A 16,624-nucleotide genomic window follows, 5' to 3' on the forward strand; every position below is an offset into this window, starting at 1 on the left:
CTACCCTGAAAACAAATGAATAAGCTAGAAAGTCTCTGTGATACTGTCACTTCTGGAGTTCTACCGTGAAAACAAATGAATAAACTAGAAGTCTCTGTGATACTGTCACTCACTTCTGGAGTTCTACCGTGAAAAGAGTTAAGGCCACCTGGCCTGCTGGGCTTCCGGTCAGGACCATTTCACTCTTTGCTGTGAACATAGCTGACAGTTATGCCCTTTGAAAACTTGATATATTAGATAACTGTGCATAAATGACCTTTTATTTGTTCTGAGCTAAATAACCAAGGTTTCTTTGTTTCCTTGTGAAATTAATTTTCCTCCCCATTCTGTCATTTTACTTTGGAACTTGTTCTAGGTTTTTGTTTTTGTTTTTTAGTACTTTAAACCAACACAGGGTCAAACTTGGTTTTAAAATGGTTGTACCCAGGGCTGGAGAGATAGCTCAGTGGTTAAGAGCATTGCCTGCTTTTTCAAAGGTCCTGAGTTCAATTCCCGGCAACCACATGGTGGCTCACAACCATCTGTAATGAGGTCTGGTGCCCTCTTCTGGCTTGTAGAATATTGTATACATGACAAATAAATAAATATTTTTAAAATAAAAAAAATGTTTGTACCCAGAAATGTGGGCTCATACGAACTCATGAAGAACTTTTGTGTGTTTGGAGCGCCTCACTCCCTCTTCTCAGTGGTCTTAGTATGTAGCCCAGGCAAGCTTCTCAGTTCTAGTTTGGGCTCTGTCTCTAATTTGGCATATCATTCGAGTATCAAGAAACCTCAGAATTTTCCCTAAAACATAGGACTTAGAGTTTAGGATTTCCCTGATTATCTTACTTCTAAGAATGAGAGACCATGAATTTTAAGGCAAATGAAGAGTGTGGAACATTGAGGCCACATGTTAGTTTAATCCTTCATATTTAGTCAGTATGTGGCATTTAGAAGCTACAATGGTAAACAAAATAGAATAGGGACATTGTTACCGTCTTGGGATTGAAACCCAGTGAGGAGTCAGTAACAGATATTGAAAATTGTTTAATTCTGTAAAAAAATAAATATTTTGAGAATATAGATTTAAAGTATCAGGTAGGGTCAGTGCATGACTGTGTGGACACATTTGCTTGCCTTGATTACAACTGCAGTGCTAGTGTATCTGCATGTTTAGAAAAAGGAAGATGTGTACTTGGGAAGTGTAGAGCTAAGTTCTTTTGATCCACATTAAACATCTGAACCTATTATAGAACAAGATAAAGTTCTTGACTGAGGGTGATTTGCCATGCTTGTCATAGGCTGATATTCTAAATCTGCACATATGTTTTGTTTCATGTTTATTAATGTGTTATATGCCAATGTAGATACCTTGCAGATAGAAGTATATTGAAGAAAGATAAATCTTCTTACTAAATTATTACAAAAGTGTCTCAGAAATCCTTCACACTACTGACAAAATGCAGGATATTTCCAAAGCATCAAGAAATCATATTCTACTCTGTATTTAAAATAGTCCAGACTAGGTCTAGAATATATATATATTCTAGATATATATTTATATCTTTCATGCATTATATATATATATCATGAGGTTATGATCTACTAAGAGTTTAATATCTGAAATCCATAGGTATTAGAAAAGCACTATATCATATATACAAAAGTTTGAGGTGGTGGCGCACGCCTTTAATCCCAGCACTCTGGAAGCAGAGGCAGGTGGATCTCTGTGAGTTCGAGGCCAGCCTGGTCTACAGAGTGAATTCCAGAACAGCCAGGGCTACACAAAAAAGAGAGGTGAGTGAAAAGAAGGAAAAGGAAGGAACAAAAGAAGGAAGGGAAGGAAGGATAAAGGGAAAAGGAAGGAAGGGAGGGAAGGAAGGAAAAGCTAAGCACTGTATAAAAGGGAGCTGGTGCCTGCTTGTCTGTCCTGGGGATTGGACCCACCTTGTGCACAGTCAGCAAATTCTCTACCTCTGAGCTACATCCTGGCCTTTTCTACTTTGAGACAGAGTGTCACTAAATTGTCAGATTGACCTCAAACTTTCAATCCTTCTGCTGGGATTACAGGGGTGGCAGGCAGCACAGTGCCTAGCTTGACGTCTGTTTTGATGGTTAGTTATTGGGGCATTGATAAATCTACAGGTTGGATAAAGGCTTAACATACCTAAAGGCTAAACAGAACAAAGCAAGCAAACAAAACTCACTAGCAACAAAAATCTTCGTAGGTTTTTATTGTTACTGGTGATAGTCATGATCTCATCTCTTGTTTTAACCTTGGTGCAGATCTGTGTCTCCAAATAAGAATACTGAGAAAAAAATCATGGGGATGGTCATATTTCTGTGTCATGTTTAAAAGGAGCTGAATGTTGGTTTCTTTGTTTGGGTACCCAGAGTTCTTCCACACTTAATGGTGTCCCAGCTGTTTGACTGAGGGTCCTTTGCTGAGGTTTACTTCCAAGAAATGGAGAGAACTAGATATTACTTTGTGTCAAAATGGAACAGTAAATATTCTTAAGGCTTGCATTTCTTTACTGATATCTCATACACGTCAGAAGCAAGAATGCTGACTCCTGACAGCCCCGCATTAGCTTCTCTGTATCACCAGGGAAACCACTAGATGGTGCCGTTAGTCATTCCTTCTTACAATGCGTCTTTGGTACTTGCCTACCAAAAGTGAGGTACAACTAGCTATTTTAATTTCAAATTTACCTACAAATTTGTGCATGCGCATGTGTGTATACACACAAATAAATGAATAAAAGTTTAAAACATTTTTTCACAAAATTTTAAAAAGAGAGAAAAGTAGAAGAAACTGGGGTTGGCAAGTTGACCTGCAAATTAGCTTACATGCATGCATATGTATCACACACAGACACACATACACGGGGGGGGGGGAGGAGAGAGAGATGCATGCACAAATGAATGTAAAAATAGCCAGCAGTGTTGGTACATGCCTTTAGTCCCAGCACCCTGAAGACAGAGGCAGGCTAGTCAACAGAGCAAGTGCCAAAATAGACAGGGTTACACAGAGGAAGCCTGTCTCAAAAAAAAAAAATCCAAAATTAGTAATAATAATAATGATGATGATGATGATGATGATAATAATAACAAAATAATAATAATAAACAATAATAAAGTCAAATTAGAGACAACAAAGCTTGTGTTTGCCTTTTTGTTGTTTTGTTTTGTTTTGTTTTTTGAGACAGGACTTCTCTGTATAGCCCTGACTGTCCTGGAACTTGTTCTGTAGACTAGGTTGGCCTCAAACTCAGAGATCTGCCTGCCTCTGCCTCCCAAGTGCTGGGATTAAAGGCATGTGCCACCACTCCCTGGTTTAAGATTATAAATATGAAATTTAGAATAGCCTTCTTAAGTTTTTAAAAATTTATTTCTTTATTTTATATCCCATCCACAGTTCCCCTCCCTCCTCTCCTCTCTTCCCCAGCCCCCACCAATCCACCCCTCTTCTATTTCTGTTCAGAAAAGGGCAGGCTTCCCATGGATATTGACAGAATATGGAATATCAGATTGTAGTATTGTATTAAGATTGGGCAAGGCAACCCAGTAATTTTTAAAGTTTAGAAACTATATTAAAATATTTTTGATGACCAGAATCATTATGTCTCTTGAAAACATCTTTAAAGACATAGCTGAGTAACAAAGATGATATCGTAGTAGAGACCCTTCATAGAGTCATCAGTCAGTATTGACAGCAAAGAATTATCTTTTACTGTGTGTTTCTTCATTTGACACACATTTGCTTACTATTTCCTGTATGCCAGACTTGGGAGATATAAAGATTAAAAAAAAGAAACACTGCTTCCTAGGAGCTTTCTGTTCAGGGGAAGAGCTTATTTCAGTTTGTTGAAGAATGTGTTAGGAATATTCTCACCCACTCAGTTATTCTGATATAAATACCTAAATATGTACACAGTATTTTGTATTTACACTACCCAGTAGCCATATGTGACTATTAAATTAGATTAATATGGAATAAAACTATCAATCCTGAAGCACAGTTACAGATTCTTTCCATCATCGCAGGAGGGTCTGTTGAACCATTGCCATTCTAGAGTTAATCAACAAACTAGATAATATGTTCACTACAGGCTGTGACCCGCTAGAATTTCTTGCTTGTTCTTTTCTCTCTGTTCACTTATTAAACTTTCAATGCACATTTATTATTTAGGTAGTAGGAATTAGGAAAAAAAAGTATAATTCTTACAACTGGGGAGTTCATATTTTCATGGGAAAACCCAGGCAGATAAACAATTAGAAGGCAGCAGAATGGGCACCGTGGTAGGATTTGTACAGGAAGTTCCAGCGAGAACACAGGAACAGCTTACAATCTCCAGGGATAATGGAAGACTTCCACAGAGGTGATGATTGAACTGAAGGATAAGTAAGAGTTACACAGGTGGGAGGGAAGAAGAACGCTGCAGGCAGGAGGATCAAAGGCATTATGAAAAGAGACTGGTGTGCAAGGAAGCTAGGCAACCTTGTTTGGAAAGAGTTTAAGGAAAGTCTTAAGAGATCAGGCCAGAGAGATAGGCAAAGGCCACTTTTAAAAGACCTTAGTCTTGTTTTACTGTGAGGGTGATGGTAAACCATTAAAGGATGCTAAACTCTGAAATGCCCAAGTAACAATTATATCTGACATTAATCACTGGAAGAAGAGGAAAGAGAAGCAGCCAATAGAGTGGACTGGAGTGTTCATTAATCTAAGCAAGAAATGCTGATGGCTTGAGAGAAGAGAGAGAGCGGAGAACAGGAGAGACTGAATTTGAGTTTTAAAGATATAAAGGGAAAATATAAAGTTGCCAGTCAAATAGAGTAGCCTGTTATTACAAATACTCTCTGTGCTGCATGACTTGAGATTGTTAAGTTACCTTCCATACCTAAAAAACATTTGAGAGAAAGCCCTAAGAGTTATAAACTGCTGTTTTGTCTGAAAAGGAGACAGTATGAGAGACTGAACACTTAATCAGATTCTGGATCAATGGATCAAGTGCCAGGATGCCAGATTTAGCTATGTGGTCCTGGGCAAGTCACTTCACTTTTAATTTTTCTATGCCAAAAAACAAAGAGCTGAGCACCTTTAAACTGGGTATTCTTTGCTTGGAAGATTTTATAAGCTGTTCGCCAAAATAAATTGTTACAGTGATCAAAGCAGATGGTATATGAGAAAGTGTTTTATGATCTGGAAGATGCTGTACAAATTTATATTATAATTTTGACACTAAACTCTTGGGTTTAATGCCAAGCCAATGAACTTTTAACTATTGTATCTTAAACAGGAATCGAGGGGGAAGAAAAATGATAGTTTTCTTTTTAAGACTTCTGGTGCCAGGCATTTTACCATGGCCTGGTACACTCCAGAAAATTGTTCCACCATTGGTCTCTTTCTGAAGTCAGAGATGGTGGCACACACCCATGATCCTACCATGGGAGGCTGAGACAGAAGGACCATATGTTTGGGAATTAAGAATATTACAATTACAAGCATGGTTGAACTTGAGCTGCTTTCTGTGTCTTACAGATAAAATTAACCTGTCTTGTAGGAAGGCCTTATGTGATCCTAGGTTTTTTTTTTTAATTTTAAAGATTTTTATTTTTGATGTATGTAGAAGTATTTTGTCTACAGGTATGTGTGCACACCATGTGCATGCCTGTGCCATGGAGAACAGCAGATGGGGCAGATCCCTGGAACTGGAGTTAGAGATGGTTGTGAGACACATTGGATGTTATGGAAACTGAACCTTGGCGTCTATAAGAACAAGTACTCCTAACTTGTGGGCTATCACTCTCTAGAAGACCCTTATTTTTAACAGACTGTTATAATTGTTCTTATCATTCTTCAATTAAACTCTAATAGGAATAGAGAAACTTGGTTATCTAGAACATAGTAAGGACAGGTAGAGTGCCACTGTAGGACGCCTACCATTTTTCATTGTAGACAGTACCATTGACAAATCAATTAGCTATCAGGTGAGAAGTGGTTAGATCTTCCTGTTAAAAACTTGTCTTCTCGTTCTAGAGGACCCAGCAAAGGTGAGTTTAATCATCTGTTTCATGTCTTTACCTGGACCCCAGCAGAGACCCAAAACATGTGTTTGTGTGGTGGGAGTGATGGCACCTCTTAGTTAATTATATTTGAAAGGCACACATCAAAGTGACTTATCACCCATTAGCCAGGTTCTTTTGCACTGCAGTACACTCAATTGCTCGGGAGGCTGAGGCAGGAAGACTATTTGAACACTCAAATGTGAACCCAGTGTGGACAATTTATGGAAAGGCTATCTAGAAAAAGAAAAAAAAAAGGAAGGTGCATGCAAGAGAGGCAGACACAGAGAGAGAGAGAGAGAGAGAGAGAGAGAGAGAGAGAGAGAGAGAGACTGGCTCTTGAGTGAGCCTGATTTGAGGAGAGGCTCTTGTCTACACCGGGCTCCCTCTTTTTTTTAAGTTTTAAATTATTATAAAAAGGTTTTCTTTTTTTTAAACTGATTTTTATTGAGATCTACATTTTTCTCTGCTCCCTCCCTGCCTCTCTCCTCCCCTTCAAACCTCTTTCAAGGTCCCCATGCTCCAAATTTACTCAGGAGATCTTGTCTTTTTCTACTTCCCATGTAGATTAGATCCACATATGTCTCTCTTAGGGTTCTCATTGTTGTGTAGGTTCTCTGTGATTGTGATTTGTGGACTGGTTTTCTTTGTTTTATGTTTAAAAACCATTTATGAGTGAGTTGAGTTCTTAACTGTGACCCCCTCCTCCGGTAGTTGGTCAGCTGACACCCCAGCTCAGGAAGAACAAAGGAGAATGTTAAGTAGAGAGATGGGGAGAGAACAAGAAGTGAGGACAGAGTATTTAGAAAAGGTAGACAATCAACCGAATAATTCTGAACATTGTAGCACAAAGAGAAATAAAAGATTTTAGTGGTGAACTATGAAAAAATATTGGGAGTAGTCTATTCAAAAATTAAAAGACTAATACACTTCACAAAGTGCTGAAACAGAAAATTGCTGCTTGAGGTGAAGTTATTATCCCCAGAAAGTAGGAAGTTACTCTGAACTTTGTAGTCCCCAAAGAGGGGAGGCCAGGTAAATTAGGCTGTGGTAAGTTTTCATTTGTCTTTAATTATGTTAGGTCTTTCTAAACTATTGTTTTATACAAAATCGACTAAACTTAAGATTTAGTTTTATTTCAAGAGCAACATAGAATTATACATAACCTCTAAATACTGACTTGGTTAAGTTCACATGTGAACTTTATACAATGTTTCTATGAAAACTGAGATATTAGCAGGAGGAAGAATCAGAGACACTGTGTAAAAATGGTGGTGTTGGGCAGGCGAGATGACTCTGCAGGTAAAGGTAGTTGCTGTCACACCTGACAACCCAAGTTCCATCCCTGGGACCTACATGGTTCAAGGATGGAGAGAATGGACTCTGGAGTTGTTCTCTGACTTCCACATGTAAGCGTGGCATGTATGTATGAACACATGAACATGTACACACAAAGTATATTTTTTTTAATGATGGAGCTGGAGAGAACTAGATCCAGTAGTTAAGAGCACTGGTTGCTTTCAGGAGAACCTGATTCCAGGTGCCAGCACCCACATGGCGGCTCACAACTGTTTGTAACTCTACTTCCAGGGGGCCTGACACCTTCTTCTCGTCTCAGTGGGCACCAGGCACACATGTAGTGCATAGACATACATGCATGCGAAATCCCATACACATAAATAAATTTCTAAAAAATTTAAATGGTAGATTCTTGTATCTGGGAGGCAGCTCAGTAAAGAAAGTGTCAGTCATACAGGCACAAGAACCTAAATTTAGCTCTCCATCCCCACAAAAAGGCCAGGTGTGGCAGCAAGTTCCTGTAATCCTCAAATAGTGAAGCAGAGATGGGTGGATCTTGGAGCTTGCTGGTCAGCCATTATCGACGAATTGATGATTTCCAGTCTCACCAGAGCTCCTGTCTCAGAAATTAAGTGTAGCACAATTAAAGAAGACACTCCATGTTGATCTCTAGCTTCATGTGTACACACATGCACACCAACTTATTCACACTCATACAGTATGTTTGCATACTCGCGCGCATACACACACTATGAAGTCTTTTTGAACTAATCTTCTTTCATTTAAAATAAAGTAGAACGGAAATGCTCTTTTCTGGTGCTGAAACTGAACTGAGGGCGTTGTGCTTGCTTTGTAAACACTCTGCCATGGAAGCTATGTTAGCCCCCTTCCCTTTTATTTAATTTGAGACAGGATCTCCCTAGGTTGTCCAGGCTGACTTTGAACTCTGGCCTTGATTGGTCGTCAGTTCTCCTGCTTCAGCTACCTAAGCAGCTGGAGTTGTAGGCCTGACCTAGCAGTCAATGCTGTTAGGATTAAAATTCTTAAAATACAAAAAATATTGAAAAAATTTTGAATTTAAAAAAACATCTTGTCTTAAGATATTCTTTCATGCCGGGTGTTGGTGGCACACCCTCTTAATCCCAGCACTCTGGAGGCAAAGGCAGGTGGATCTCTGTGAGTTCAATGCCAGACTGGTCTACAGAGTGAGTTCCAGGACAGCCAAAGATGTTACACAGTGAAATCCTGTCTTTAAAAAAAAAAATTCTCTCCTTTTGAAGACAAAAATTCCTTTATGAAAAACAAAAGTGGCTAAGTGACATGGTCAGACGTTCTTGAATTCATCAAATGTTTTACCTGTGGTCTGCATGTAAAGCTCACCTCCTACCTTGGTATCTGCCTCTTGTTGCTGTTAGCTAGAGGTAGTTTTTATAGTGCATGCCATGTAACTAAGCTGACGTTTTGAGCTTTGTTGACAGCCATGGAATCTGTAGTTTCAAAGTGCTTCTGTGGTTGTTCACCTAAGGCCAAAAGAGTCAGACAACTTCACTTTGATTGAAGTCTGTTACTCCTGAACTTGTATACGACCGTCCTTCGAAATCTATTGTGATTAAAAGTTGTAGATTAAATAACAGTTTAAAAGTTTTATATTATTAAGTATTTGTGGTAATGGGTCTGGAGAACATATCAGTAGAAACTGAAGTTTGTAAGCGGTCTTTTTTTACAGTGATTGTGTATAAATTTTACATTTGTAATGAGTCTTCTCCTAATTCCCTTTTATTTTCTAAATTTTTGAAACAGTGTTTGCCAGCTCTGAGCCTGTGCCGGGATTTCAAGGGGACACCCTGCAGTTGGCATTCATTGACCTCAGACAAGTAAGATGTGATGATGCTCTCCACTTACTGTTCTGTCTGCCTCATTAGTTTATTCTTAATGGTACCAGAGTGTTTGTTTGCCCTGAAAAACCCATCTTTCTCTAAACTCGTGTTCATTACAGTGTCTCAGCTTTATCGGCATTCTCATAACGAGAATTTGATTTATTCGTTTCTTGCAAATATTTTTTATAACTTTGTGGTCATATAAAAATCAGTACTAGTAACGTTAGAGCTCTGGAAATTATTACTAGAAAGTCACCCCTTGTTTAGCATTTTATTAATGGTAATTTTTATAAATTTTTGTATGCCTCCAGAAAAAGGGATAAAACTAAGTTTTAAAAAAATAATTATTTATTCTCATATATTTTTTGGTAAGAATGTCCAAAGTTTAGTAACAAATGTGAACTCTTTTTTTCTGCTTTATATTTTTATTTTATTTTTATTCACTTTTAAATTTTGACATTTCTGCTCTGTGTATTCTTTATTTTTCTTTCTTTTTTTCTATCGCCTATTTTTTCTTCTTAGTCTTTTCTTCCTCTTTCTTCTTTTTCTTTTTCTTTCTTAATCCTAGGATTAAGGAGCTTAGTAAAGCGGGAGTCAGAGTGTGTGGAGGAGGGGCGATCCCTTAGAGGGTTCGGGAGTGCTAGATTGACAGCAGGACTGACTGCTGTCCTTGGCAGGAAGCCTCATGGAGACTGATTAAAACAAAGGCACTGTGGTCAGTCTGCTAATGATGCTCATTCCCCTGAGGATGGAGGTGACCCGTGGTGAAACTCCACCCTTGTTATGAGCAGAACCTCAGCACACTCATGTCGACAATAAGACTAATTTGAGCATTTAAGAAACTCTGATTTCAGTAAATGTTTGGGATTAGAGCTCTTTTTGCTATTCCTGTACAGCCAAAGTGGAGTAAGTACTTATTGGCACCTGTGTATTCATTTGGTGAGGAAGAGTGTTTGGAGTAGATACAAAATCGTATAAGGTGATTTCATTCTGTGGTGTTTGAACACCCTTTAGAGCAGACTGGAACCCGAGTAAAATCATGGAAATGAATGCTGTCCCAAGTCAGGTTTCCAGGGATGCTGAGAAAGCTGTTTCTGTAAGGCACTCACTTCTTCTGCACACTGTCAATATTTAGAATACTAAATAACAACAAGATGGGCCAACAGAGACCATCTTCTGGGTAATGTGGGCCTATAGTCAGCTAGCCATGCTAAGTTGGGAAGGGTAGCCGAGGAAGTCACTCCGCTTTGCTCCCGTGTGCTGAGGAGGTTCTTGCAGTAGCTCCATTCAGAGGACTTTGTTTTATTTGTTCTTGAAGGAAGATGTTCTAATACAGAAAGCTGAATCTGTAGCAAGTTGGAAACACGGTTAACTGAGTTTTTGTTTCTCAGGCAGTTTATGACCCTGTATTAATGTTCTCCAACTCAGAGGAAATGACTGAGGGTACGTCCCCTACTTGTGAGTGATCTATTCACAGAGATTTTCTGTTTTGCAGTCTGTAGGATTATGAATAATACCACATAGTTCATGAAGATGTCCCTAGGGGGATGAGCATGTAGCTCAGCTGATAGAGCATGTCCTAGCACACCTGAGGTCCTAAGTTTAAGAAACAAACAGCAACAACAACAAAAAAACCAGGCAAGGGGGTGAGGTGACACACTCTGGTAATCATAGCTACAACCTGGCCCAGCAACCACCACTAACAAACACAGGCCTCTCTTATTACTGCCCAGCATGCTGCCCTTTGCATTGTAGTAAGCAAACCTTACTTTGCATTTTAAAAAAGAATCCTTTTATTTGTGTGTGTATGTGTTACATGTGTTTGACCCCAGTTGCCTTCCTTCACAGAGTCATTGTAGACAGCATAGATGGCCAGTTTATAAACTGAGTGGTGGTGGCGCACACCTTTAATCCTAGCACTTGGGAGGCAGAGGCAGGTGGAGCTCTGTGAGTTTGAGGCCAGCCTGGTCTACAGAGCTAGTTCTAGGACAGAAAAGCCCTGTCTTGAGGAAAAAAATAAATAAAAAAGGAAAGAAAAAGATAGCTATTTTGTAAGGCATGTATCTCTCTAGGGGATTTTATTATTTATTAAAGTACACTTATAAATATTAGCATCTTGAGTCAGGACTGAAAATATGTGCACTTAGAAGATGTTAAGTTTTGGTTGACTTCTCTTTTAAATGTAAGCTGTTTGAGAGACTTTCAAGTGGACTTCAGACACCATCTATGAATGTGCGTAATTATGAAACCTGTATGTGTAGGGAAAATGCCAGTTTACAGGGATAGTTGGAAGCATTAACACCACTGTGCCATATGGTGGTCAGTAGAAGTGGAAGAGACTCTTGAAAGAAAAACTCTAAGGAACTAATTGATTATGTTAATTTTTTTCTAGTCTTAAAAGGGGCTTAAATTTTGTTTTTTATTAATGTTGAAATTTAGTGATTCACTGTCCCTAGACTCTCATACTCTTGCTTTTGGCTGCTATGTCACTTTGGCCATAAGTTAAGTTTTATGAGTTTAATGGTATAGTATTTCACTGCATCTGCTTTTAAAATAATTTGCAATCACATTATGAAATATACAATATAAGAATAGGCAAAAATCAAAATTGATCTTGAAAATGAAAGTCTTACATGAAATCATCCAAGTTCATTCTGTCCACGGTTATTGATTTTTTAAATACTGATGCTTTAAAGTTTTGGTAGTGCTTTTACGTCTGACTTCATCAATAGATATTATAGTGTCTTTACCTTTTTGTGAAGGAGTTTATTGTCAGACATAAATGGTGCTTGCACCTTTATTTACATTTCAGTTGAGTTTCTGCACTTTTCCTTCTTTTTTTCCCTCTGCTCTGTGATCCATTTCTGTCTTAATAGGGTGGCTGACAGTTCTTTTCAAGTGTACTTAGAAAGGCAGGCAGCTCTTTTCATAGTGTGTATAAGGGTCGCGCTTCTGGTTTTTAGTTTGAATTTGATACTGCTTCATGAATCGCTGGGTATGAAAGATTAGGAAGTAGGTCCAATGGTCAGATTTTACCTGCCCACCCGGACTTTGCCCTGAGGTCAAACTCCTGATATTTGCTGCACTGAATAGAGGAGCTGATGACAAGTGTGAGTTGGTACAAAAGGAAAGTTAGAACCATATCAAAGCTGAAGGCAGAGAACTGGGACTCAGTGAGAGACTGTGGTTAAAAGATAGAGCATCAGGAATGCCCTCCTCTAAAGAAAAGGAAATAGCTGACCTGTGAGTGAAAAGACTTTATCATCCTGCCAATCACAGACTTGCTAATGGAAGCCAGTTATCTCAACAACATCTTAAGACCTACTAGCCTAACAGACAGTGTGGAGGATTAGTAGTCCTGGTGCTGCTGCCTGGCCAATTTAAACAAGCCATTTAAACACAATTTGTATGTGTAAGGTTTTCTTACAAATAAGAGTGGTCATCTTCCTGTATGAAATTAAGTCACAAAATGATGGTATTTTATATACTTACTGATCTTGCCCTTTTCTTTTAAATTCAAAGGCATTTTTAAAATAAAACCAAGTAAACTTAAATATGTGACATTCTTTTGATAATATACAAAAACCTTAAAGTTTGAAGACTATTTTACTGTAAGATTGTGTGTTTAATATACAGTGTTCAGAGGCAACCCATTTCTAATACAGTAGCAATATTTCACTAAATATCACTGGAAATGGAATATCACATACAAATACATTTTTCTGGTTAGCTAAGATTGTATTTTAACCACACAAACTTTAACATTTTGCCATTTTGATGAAAAAGTTTAAAGTATAGCTTTTCAGTGTGGTTCTTACAGCTGAGCATCCCTGGCTTCCCTGATGCTGGCATTAAATCTTATTTAGTGGGTGCTGTGTAGCATTGTGGTGAGTTTCTTCAGCTGACAAGATACTGCTTCATTTGAACCTTCTTTGGATAATATGTAGAGTTTTAAAATGATTGAGAGGTTGAGTAATAAGGTGGAGTTATAGCTAACCAAACAATCTCTTGCTTCAGAAAAAAACAAAACTGTTAGCTGAAGTTTTTTTATCACCCTTGAACAGTATTTGCTGAAGTATCTTTCTGGGAACACTGATTTCTTATGATGAAAAATGTTTCTTCAAAAAAGGTTTCCAAACTGGGAATATAGCTCAGTTGTAGAACACTTGCCTAGGAATAGGTGAGGCCCTGGGCTGGGTACCAGCACTAGGAAACAGAAAGATGTCCAACCCATATCAGCTTGAGAAATATAAGAAACACTTTATCTTTTATTTAATCTTTCAGAGACTAACTCGGTACATTAGAATTTTAAACATAAAAATTCTGCAGCAGCCTAGCATTTTCTAAGCACCCCACAGAACTTTTTGCCTTGCTCCAATTGGGATGCATTACGTAAAACATCTGTCTGAAATGCTGTCTTAAGGATGACTCTGTAGATGTCTATCTCTGATGGGGGCCAACATATTTTAAGCTAATGACTTTGGTGAAAATATGAAGTAGATTTATTGTTGTATAAAGCTAGACAAGTTACTAATGACAGAGAAGACAAAATCAAAAGGCCCTGAGAACTTTAGAGTCCCCCCCCCCCAAATGATACAGGCTATTGTCATTGTTTTGGGTTACCCACCAGAGCTAGATGGGAAGACCCTGTTACTGAATGTGTGACACCACATTCTTTGGTTGCAGGACTGGAGAAATCCAGAAAGCTGGAACTGAGCCGGAAGCTTCCTCTCTGCAGGTATCTTCATATCACCTGCAGGTGCTGTGCATGTGGGCTACTGGGAGAGAAAACTGCTTGGCTGTTTTCCCTATGGACCCTGTGAGCTACTAAACCATATGTCCACTAGTGCAGTAGTCTAGAACATTAGGGAGTAGCTAACTTACTTACTTTCTTTCTTTCTTTCTTTCTTTCTTTCTTTCTTTCTTTCTTTCTTTCTTTCTTTCTCTCTCTCTCTCTCTCTCTCTCTCTTTCTTTCCTTTCTTTCCTTTCTTTCTTTCTTTTCTTTCTTTTTTTTTAAAGGATTTATTTTTATTCTCTCTCTGTGTGTCTGTGTATCTGTGTGTCTGTATAAGGGTGTCAGGTCCCCTGGATTGGAGTTACAGAGTTATGAGCTGTCATGTGGGTGCTGGGAATTGAACCTGGGTCCTCTGGAAAAGTATTCAGTGCTCTTAACTGCTAAGCTATCTCTCCAGCCCTCACTAACCACTTTCTGATTGGAATTTTGGCTTTCTGATTGGAATTTTGGCTGTTCTTCTAGAGGACCTGGGTTTGGCTCCCAGCATCTACATGGAAGTTTACAGTCATCTGTAATTCCAGTTTCATGGGTCCAGTGCCCTCTTCTGACCTCGGTGGCTAGCTAAAGATTGTATTTTAATCACAAAATCTTTAATAATTTTCCATTTTGTTGAAAATGTTAAAAATTTCCAGATTGTAGCTTCTGAGCATTTTTCTCACAGTAAATTGAACATCCCTGGCTTACCCCTGTGTGCCCGAAGATGGCCTTGGACTCCTGAAGCTCTTTATTATTATTATTATTATTATTATTATTATTATTATTATTATTATCTTAAAGCATTTTATTAGCATCAAATGTGTGATTCTTTTTTCCTTTTTTAAATTTTTTTTATTGTTTTTATTGAGCTATATATTTTTCTCCCCTCCCTTCCCTTCCTCTCCCCTCCCCTTCTAACATCTCCCATGGTCCCCAGGCTCCCAGTTTACTCAAGGGATCTTGTCTTTTTCTATTTCCCATGTAGATTATATCTATGTATGTCTCTCTTTACTATTAGTCGAATAGATATATGGCCTCAATTATTATGATTTTCTTTATCTCTTCTAGGATTAGGTCCTGTTTTTAAGTACTTGATTTGGGACAACAAGAGAAAAGTATTGGCCATTTCTTTAAACTAGATATAGAGATTTCAGAGAGAGTACAAATTGTATAAAATATATTTATATCTCTTAGATCTTTCTTTTTAATCATTGCTAGTATCAGTATTGGTGTTTTGCCTTCTTATATATATGTGCACCACATGTGCTTGGTGCCCACAGAGGCCAGAAGGGAGCATTTGACTCCTGAAAAACTGAACTTAAGGTGGTTGTGAGATGCCATGTTGGTTTTGAGAATGGAACACAGGTTTTGTGGAAGAGCAGCCAAAGTTTTTAATCAGCCCTTAACAGCATCTTTCAAATGTCTACTGCTAAGTTGTCTTAGCTAAGGGATCTATCACTATGATAAAGCACCATAACCAAGACAGCTCACGGAGGAAAAGGTTTATTTCACTTAGACCTCCATATCACAGTTCGTCACTGAAGAAAGTCATGGCAGGAACTCAAAAGAGAGCAGGAACCTGGAGGCAGAAGCTGATGCAGAAGTGATGGAGGAATGCTACATACTGGCTTGCTCTTCATGGCTTCTTCAGCCAACTTTCTTCTAGCACCCAGGATCACCAGCCTAGGGTTGGCAGCACCCACAGTAAGCTGCGCCATCCAGTATCAATCATTGGTCAAGAAAATGCATCCAGGATTGCCTATCTGATGGGGGCATTTTCTCAGCTGAGGTTCCTACTTCTAGAATGACTCCAGCTTGACTCAAGTTTCATAAATCTAGGTAGCACATAAGGACAGTATATCTTCAGGAAAATCATGACTTTTCACAAAGTGACTATTTCTGTAATGCTCAGGTCATGAATGAAGACTTGACCCCTAAGCCTCACTCACTGCCTCTTGCCAGTCACGACCCTTTCCTCTCAAGCCCCTGTCGTTTCTGTTGCTGTAGAACTTGAACCTGATTTTGAGGTTTGCATGCTTTAAACTGTGCAATGTAACTTTGTGATTTTGCCTTCTTTCCTTCAGTGTTGTGTTTGTGCAGTGTATGTATGTTGTTTTGTGCAGCTGTGGCTCATTCATTCTCTTTGCTGTGTAGTTTATCCTTGTACAAATATAGCTGCCAATTCATATATTCTACTATTGGCAGACATGCGAATTGATTCCATACTTGTTTTCATAAATAGTACAAACACATACATTTTTGAATGCCATGTAGTGAACATATACATACATTTCTGGGCAGGTATTTGTCTAGGAATTACTGAGCCGGGGAATGGATATATGTAAACAGTTTTAGTAGAGACTGTAGAGCACTTTTCCTAAGCAGTTGTGCTAGTTTATATTTCGTTCAAGAGCATAGAAAAGTTGCTCACCTGTCATCACTTGGTATAGTCTGCTTCTTCCTTTTTAACCACTCTCTGGACTGGACAGTTTGACCACCAAATTCTTCTCAAACTATTCCATAAAACAGAAAAAAGAAGAATATACTAAACTCATTTTATGAAGCCAGCATTGTTCTGATACTGTGCTGGCTAGTTTTATGTCAACTTGACACAAACTGGAGTCCTCT

The 16,624-nt window shown here is 38.5% G+C and overlaps 1 protein-coding gene across 2 annotated transcripts in view; it reads left to right on the forward strand.

The window, feature by feature from the left end:
• Positions 1–16,624, forward strand: part of Exoc6 (exocyst complex component 6) — a 151,189-nt gene that overhangs the window by 109,376 nt on the left and 25,189 nt on the right. For both annotated transcript variants that reach the window (XM_005352193.3, XM_005352194.3), the window contains exon 20: positions 9,148–9,221. In XM_005352193.3, coding sequence (XP_005352250.2) covers positions 9,148–9,221 — 74 coding nt within the window. The remainder of the gene's footprint in view (positions 1–9,147; positions 9,222–16,624) is intronic.

Source organism: Microtus ochrogaster, chromosome 8 (genome assembly GCF_000317375.1).
Source record: "Microtus ochrogaster isolate Prairie Vole_2 chromosome 8, MicOch1.0, whole genome shotgun sequence".
In the NCBI taxonomy this organism is placed as follows: Eukaryota; Metazoa; Chordata; class Mammalia; order Rodentia; family Cricetidae; genus Microtus; species Microtus ochrogaster.